This window comes from Gymnoscopelus microlampas (genome assembly GCF_963454915.1).
Source record: "Gymnoscopelus microlampas genome assembly, chromosome: 9".
Taxonomy (NCBI): Eukaryota; Metazoa; Chordata; class Actinopteri; order Myctophiformes; family Myctophidae; genus Gymnoscopelus; species Gymnoscopelus microlampas.
Window position 1 is genome coordinate 30,773,134 of NC_139946.1, and position 7,683 is coordinate 30,780,816.

At 40.4% G+C, this 7,683-nt stretch overlaps 1 protein-coding gene across 1 annotated transcript in view; it reads left to right on the forward strand.

Annotated features, from left to right (window-relative positions):
* The first annotated feature begins 4,069 nt into the window (after positions 1 to 4,069).
* Positions 4,070 to 7,683, forward strand: part of tns3.2 (tensin 3, tandem duplicate 2) — a 50,660-nt gene continuing 47,046 nt past the window's right edge. Inside the window, exons 1-2 of the mRNA XM_084065776.1 lie at positions 4,070 to 4,194; positions 6,755 to 6,945. Coding sequence (XP_083921902.1) covers positions 6,790 to 6,945 — 156 coding nt within the window. The 5' untranslated portion in view covers positions 4,070 to 4,194; positions 6,755 to 6,789. The remainder of the gene's footprint in view (positions 4,195 to 6,754; positions 6,946 to 7,683) is intronic.

The window sequence follows — 7,683 nt, forward strand, 5'->3', positions numbered from 1 at the left end:
GTAAGGGGGTCCCCTGGCACAAAATACTTTTAGATGGGGGTCTGCAGGAGGACAAATACTTTAATAATTTGGGGGGTTCTTGACTTCAAAATGTTTGAGAGTCACTGGTTTAAACAACATCAGGAAACAAGCCCAAATAAGCAACAACTACACTTTAGAAACAACCCCCCCCCCCCAAAAAAAAACTGTAAGAAAAACTACTATGTACAAGCAAAACAAGCCCGAACTCGCTTATAATAAGCGGACATGGCAACGCTGGCTCTGGACAGGGCGTGGTCTCATTGGATATGAAGAAGCTAGTAAGCAAACTCATATCTAAACTAAATGTTTTAGATAAAATGGTAAAACAAGTACTGTACGTTCATGTGCAAAGGGGTGAAAGACATAGGCGGTGTTTATGTTTTCTTCTTGGCTTTTGGATGATTATTTATGCTATGAAGCAAGTCGGTCGGTGCTGTTAAATGGTGTGTTTTGGAATGTCATACAAGCTTTCTCATAATTTAGTACGCATACACGGCTTGGCTGGTCCTGTAGCGCCCTCCAGTGGAGTAAAGGCCTTATCACTGACAGTAGCTCAAACCCCCCAAAATACTTAGTTTCTATCAATTACACACCCCATGAAGCCTTGAATTCATGGAGATTGTTTTGTTTTTGTCACATTCCTAAGCCAATAATTTGATGACCGGGTAATCGGTCAATAGGAGACTCAGTGGGAAACTGTTTGTAGGAGACTCTTTGGGTTTAAAAATGAAAGAGAGCCAATAAGTTCAAGTGAAGGCTGTCTCCCCCAGTGTTCTGCAGCCAGGACGCACATAGAACAGTTCGACTTCCATGGGTTGGTGATCTTCAAACCTCTACGATGCTGTTATCTGTCTGACCCACCCAGGTGACACGGAGGGACATCAGAGCAGTGGTGTAAAGTAGCTAAGTACATTTACTCAAGTACTGTACTTAAGTACACATTTTAGGTATTATTATTTTTTACTTTAGTGGAGTATTTCCAATGTTCAATACTTTTACTTCTAGGCTACTCCACTACATCTCTAAGGAAAATATTGTAGGCCTACTTTTACATCACTACAATTATTTGACTTTAGTTACTAGTTACTTTAGTTACTCTGTAGATTTAGATTTTTATTAGCTACTAAACATACATTAAGGTAAGTGGTTAATGTATGTTTAGTAGATAATAATTCTCTAATATATAAATATAATGCTCTATATTTTGGCTGATGCGACGCATTGTGAGCTTGAAGATCGGCAATTTTCAAAAGACTGTTTATAAATTATGAAAACGTGAAATGGGACATTCTGCATAATGAGTACTTTTACTTTTGGTACTTTAAGTATATTTTGATGCCGATACAGTACGATTGTACTTTTACTTTAGTAAATTCTGAATACCAGACCTTTACTTGTAACAGAGTATTTCTACATTGTGGTATTGATACTTTTACTCAAGTATTTCTTCCACCACTGCAACAGAGGGCACAAAAAGGTGACTGGCACTATGCCATCTAGGGACCTGAAGCAGCAGCCTCATGGCTTCATTATAGGCCACTTTGAGCCTCTGCATCCGCCACTGTCCTTGTTGCGACACCCGGGGCTGTGTACACAGGAGTGCAAAGAGCTTTAAATAATATTTGACTTGGACAAAACACACACTAAACTGTTGTAGCATTGAGCATAGGCCTATAATTTACATCATTGTTTGTAAATACAACTTGTGTTGTATCACATGTAAGGGGGAAGTGTTTTGTTTTGTTTTATTTCATTATTGATATGTGTATGACATTGTATTTGAACTGTGCTGTATCTCGATGACACTGCAAATGAGGGAAACCTCAATGTCCTTTCGAGAATAAATAATAGTTTGTTTAAATGAATGAATGAATGAATATCCTCATTGAAAATATGAACAAGGTGTTTTATTTCCTGGCATTTCACCAGAGGAGTATCACATAGTTGAAAGACAGGAAAGACTGATTTCTTGTTTCCTCTGCTGCTTCTTATTATCATCACATTACTCTTTTTGGCATTATACTTAATGTCATATTCTTTGTTATACTATGAGCAAACCTTCAATCGTTGCTGTAGCCCAGAACTAAATGGACTAGTTCATATACCACCTCATATACCATAGCACTCAGTAGGAGACAGACACTTACTCAATAGGCTTCAAATTGCACAGAAGATTTTCTCCTCTGGTCAACACCAGAGTAGGTGAGCCTCTTCTTTTGTTTATTAACACATGTTTAAATGTTCTGCCTTTAAAGTGCTTACATACTGTATCTAGTAATGTGGAAGTAATGCTAATCTGCCGTCAGCAGAAGCACTACAGCAGCTCATGGTTTTCCAAGAACAGCCAATTCAATTTCTTGCATGATGCAACAGTGGACATAAAACTTCTCTTCCTTGCAAACTCCTCTGCATGGTTGTAGTGGTCCAATGTATAGGATAAGCCCAGATGTCCATGTGATGGATGATCATCACATTACTCTTTTTGGCATTATACTTAATCATATTCTTTGTTATACTGTGAGCAAACCTTCAATCGTTGCTGTAGCCCAGAACTAAATGAACTAAGGATGACTAAGTCATCTGCAAGATGATTGATGACAGAGTTACCAGCCAGACAACCTGGATTGAACATATTCAAATGTTTCGATAAGTCATCTATATAAACATTAAATAGAATAGGATTCAGGAGACAAAATCCCAGCATACCACCATAACACCAATATTCAAATAATGTACTTAGGGATGCCTCTAGCAAGCAGTTGTATGAAATAATGTTTCATGATTGATCCTGTCAGATACATTAATAGAACACATTAAAACTGTGGGATTTTGGCTTCCATGTACGGTAGCAATGATCTCCTTTACTTAGTGCATATATTCACATATCTGTGCCCTGCTTCCTCTTAAAGCCAAACCGATTATCAGTGGTGAGAACAAACATTTCTAGCCTTATTAGCTGGATTCCTTCCAACACTTTGAATAGGATACTAGCAAGGGCAATAGCTCGGTAGTTATCCATGTGCTAGTTAATTTGGCAGCGTTGTCCTTAATGACTGTACCAGTTGTACAAATATTATTGTTTAAAATAAATGAAATGGTCTTTGTGTTCTCTTTTCAATATAATGCTGAATTATTGGAAGTTTTCATATATTGTATATTATATTGTGTGTTATTAGCCTATATGGTAATGTGACACTGCAGTTTTATTCAGTTGGGGGAAAAAAATAGATACAGATTATTTATATTATTATACAGCCTGTAGGCCTAATGTTAAGCTATGTAAACATAATTCAAATAATAGAAGAGGTCACTTATGCTATAACACTATATAATATAGTTTGATATTTGAAATTTGTGCAATATATAGAAAATATAGGCACAGTTCTGTATAGCAGTAATGTATATTACCATACTTATACCTCCATATTGTATTAAGTTGATACTACATATTGGTACAATACTGAGTATCATCATTTGTCTTGTGGACCCCAGAAAGACTAGCAATGGCCTTTGGCGTCAGCTAATAGAGATCCTAAATGGAAAAGATTAGATACACTATAAAGGACCTGAACAATTTGAAAAGATCTGGCGACCACTGATTTCCTTCCTGGAACAGGAGCGGGTCTCCTGACCTTGTGTAATTGAATTAATTTTATGTTTTTTTTTGGGGGGGGGGGGGGTTTGGTTGTATGTGTCTTTTTTCCCTTTTTCCTTTCGTTTTTGCTTTGAACTTGTGACCTTAATACTGACCATATTTTCATTGCTTTATATTGAAAAACAACAGGGATCCTAAATAAAATACATGTTATCAGTGATTTCACATGTTGGAGGTAGAAGATCGAGTTTGTATCTTTTTTGTTTCCCACCCAAGTATGACACATGCATATGCGCACGCACACACAACATAGGGCGGATATCTGGCAGATTATAGTCTAACCAAGGGCAAAGTGCACGCCACACTGTAACACTGGAAACAGCACAGTTCATCGTGCTCCCTTATTACACTCTCTCTCTCTCTCTCTCTCTCTCTCTCTCTCTCTCTCTCTCCCTCCCCTTCTCCCACGTCTGAAGTCTCCACCTCATATACCATAGCACTCAGTAGGAGACAGACACTTTACTCAATAGGCTTCAAATCGCACAGAAGATTTTCTCCTCTGGTCAACACCAGAGTAGGTGAGCCTCTTCTTTTGTTTATTAACACATGTTTAAATGTTCTGCCTTTAAAGTGCTTTCATACTGTATCTAGTAATGTGGAAGTAATGCTAATCTGCCGTCAGCAGAAGCACTACAGCAGCTCATGGTTTTCCAAGAACAGCCAATTCAATTTCTTGCATGATGCAACAGTGGACATAAAACTTCTCTTCCTTGCAAACTCCTCTGCATGGTTGTAGTGGTCCAATGTATAGGATAAGCCCAGATGTCCATGTGATGGATGATGGTACATTTACAAGGATTAACAGTGTGGGACAGCTCTCCCACTGGTGTTCCAGATGCAGTCAACGGGGCTTAGCCCACTGACACACTGAGATCTGTGAGAAAGAAGAAAAGTGAAAGGAACAGAATGGCACTCAAATGCAGCAGATGGGTAAGGGAAGCTGTGGTTTGAACAAGAGGGGTGGGAGGTGGTCACAGTGACCTGTTGCATTCAGGCTTAGAAATTCTCTGGCATTCTTCTGCCATAGGACATGTGCTTGCCAGTGGATCGAGGCTAACTGTGAGTAGAATTAACCGCTGATAACTGGCTCTGGTCCCGCTGCATTCAAGATGCCTGGCTGTGGACACCTCTCACTGTCAACCTTTGCTTATGGTGAACCATCAGTGTAAAGGAAGGAGAGGATGACGAGGAAGGGGACAAGGGAGGCTAATCCATTTCAGAATGCATTCCTTCCAAATGTGAGGTAGTGACCATAATTAGACGTGGCTAGTTTGGTTCAAGGACTTCTCTGTACACTAAGCAGCACGCCCTATGTCCCTTGTGTGTGTGTGTGTGTGTGTGTGTGTGTGTGTGTGTGTGTGTGTGTGTGTGTGTGTGTGTGTGTGTGTGTGTGTGTGTGTGTGTGTGTGTGTGTGTGTGTGTGTGGTTAAGTTGCACATTTCCGTTTGTTTTGGTTCTTCAAGCAGAGCACTGACAAATTTAGACAGGAGTGTTCCAAAAATGTTGAATAAACAGTCTAAAAATACATAATTTGAGACCATGCAGTTCATTGAGATTGAGTTACCATATCCTGTGAATGGTCTCAACCAACAGAACAAAGAATAGAATAGAATACTAGACCAATTTCAATAACTCAAGACATGTTCTGTATATTTGTTATTTTTACACAAAATGGTTTCAGTTATTTTTATTTTATGTTTAAAAACAATAGTTCGTTTTAGCTTTTAGTTTGGTTTGAGTTACTTATAATACCCTTGGTGAGATGTGTTGACAGGGTCTGAGAGAAAGGCCCTGTTAATGAAGAACATCTAACAGTAAAGCATGGCTTTATTGAATATAGTGCATGGGTACTGCGATGATCAACACAAGATTCAGGTTGCAGCGTGAAACCCTCTGAGAATCACTCTCCTAAAAACATATGCTGCACTACACGTGACCTGGTGAGACATGCTGTCATGTGCAGGGTACAACCACAAGCTGATCAGCAACACTGTAGGTCACTGCTTGATTGTTGTGTTTTATAAGTGTAACTTGTGCATTTGAGTGAAAACAAACAAAAAAAACGTTATTTTGTGTCTTCCTCATGTGTGTGACAAGGACAAACAACAAGTTTACCCCCAAATGACCTCTCTTACAATATTAATTAACTATGAGTCAGGACACAGGATACAAGTCTGACAAGTGTTCACATGATAAGAATGCTAATCATCTTTGTTCCCAGACACAGACTTGTCTTATACAATTAGCATCTTCGAGCAAGAAAAGCTATTCCTGGATGGTGTATCTGTCATAGATGCTCCAATCAGATTATTCCTGTGTGGCGGTTGCCTGTATGGCTGCAGTGAGTTTACCGTGACAATGTTTACTCTGGGGGTCACATGGTTAGGGTGAAGGTGAGGTCATCCACCTGGCTTTCTATAGTCTCAGTGTCCCTGGCTATCTGCGTGTCTCTATCATTCATGTGCACTAACATGCATGTAATTGTCTTGGGTCCATGAGTTCTAGGAGACGATTGATCCGCTGTGGGCAACACAGAGAGGACATGCAAGTTATTAGATCAAGTTAGAGGGAAAATGAGATAAAAGGCATGGCTCGCATTCCACGTTGTAAGGTAAACAAGGCCTTGAGGTACAAGACTAATTACATACATTAGCAAGGATTTTGCGACTTGGTTTGTGGAAATTGCATTGAGGAGTAATAATCTCCTCACCCATGCAGCTAATCTGCTGCGTGGGCAGCATCATTGTTCTAGGAGTCACAACATGATGTGAGACTGTGATGACTAAGCTTTCAACATGTGTATTTAAAACCCCTGATTTAGCATAAGTATTTTCGGATTAATGTAATGAGGCAGACTGTTATTGAATTCAAATTTGCCACTCTCGACCAAAATGATGTGCCTCGCCGATGACTAACCGAGGATAGGCCACACAGTAAGATTTGCTTAGAAAAATATTTTGATTTATAGCCTTGTAAAAACATTCAGTTCCTCATCTAATAGGCATATGACAGCACCGCACCATTACATTTTCCATGACTCCTTTCTCCTTCCCTCCTTTCTCTCTCTCTCCCCCCCAGACACATCTATGAATGTTTGACTGACTGACGGAGTCATGGAGGAACGTTTGACCAACAGATTTGACCTGACTTATGTCACAGAACGCATCATCACTATGTCCTTTGCGGGAGTGTGGTCAGAGGAGACCTACCGCCAGAGTCTACGTGACATCACACTGATGATCCAGTCCAAGCATGGACACAACTACCTGGTGAGATGGACTGCATGGGCGTGCAGAACACTTCAGCCAATCAGAAATCACAATCTTGTCTTTAATGTGCACTAGCATGGTGGACTCCTGTTCCTCAAGTCAGTCAATCAAAATAAGCAGATCTAGAAGCTCTACGTGTCGAACTAGCGCACGTTGTGAGCTTATAGATCGGGACCTTTCCTGCTGTATTGTGAGCGTCTATGTCTCGCCACAAACAGCCGCATCTTGACGCAATCTCCCATGTCAGATCTCCACACTGACATTCCAGTGTGTATCGTCATGGCAGTCCAGGCACAGAGATATTTGAAGTCCTTGACTATACCTTGAGCTCCATCCCGATGTCCTCCGTGTTTAATTACATTACTTTAGTTTTCTTGGCATTGTGCTTGAGGCCAATCTTCGTGCACTCCATTTCTACTACCAGTTGTAGTTCCCTTCCTTTCTCTGCAGTGTCCGAGGCAATATCACCTGCATAGTCGAGATTGGTGATCATGATGGGATTTACTCGCTGAGTCATCCTCGGAAGGGCGCCAGGATATCACCCTGAAGGATGCCCGCGAGTATCTCAAACTCTTTAGTCACACCATCGTAGGTCAGAACCTTGGCTTGAGTCCTCCAGTATAATCTGTGCCATCTTCTAAGGAACACCATATAGGCACATACACCTTAGGCACACAGGAATACCATAGAGCAGACCCTCCTCTAGCCCAGAACCAAGCCGAGTAGACCCACCTGGAG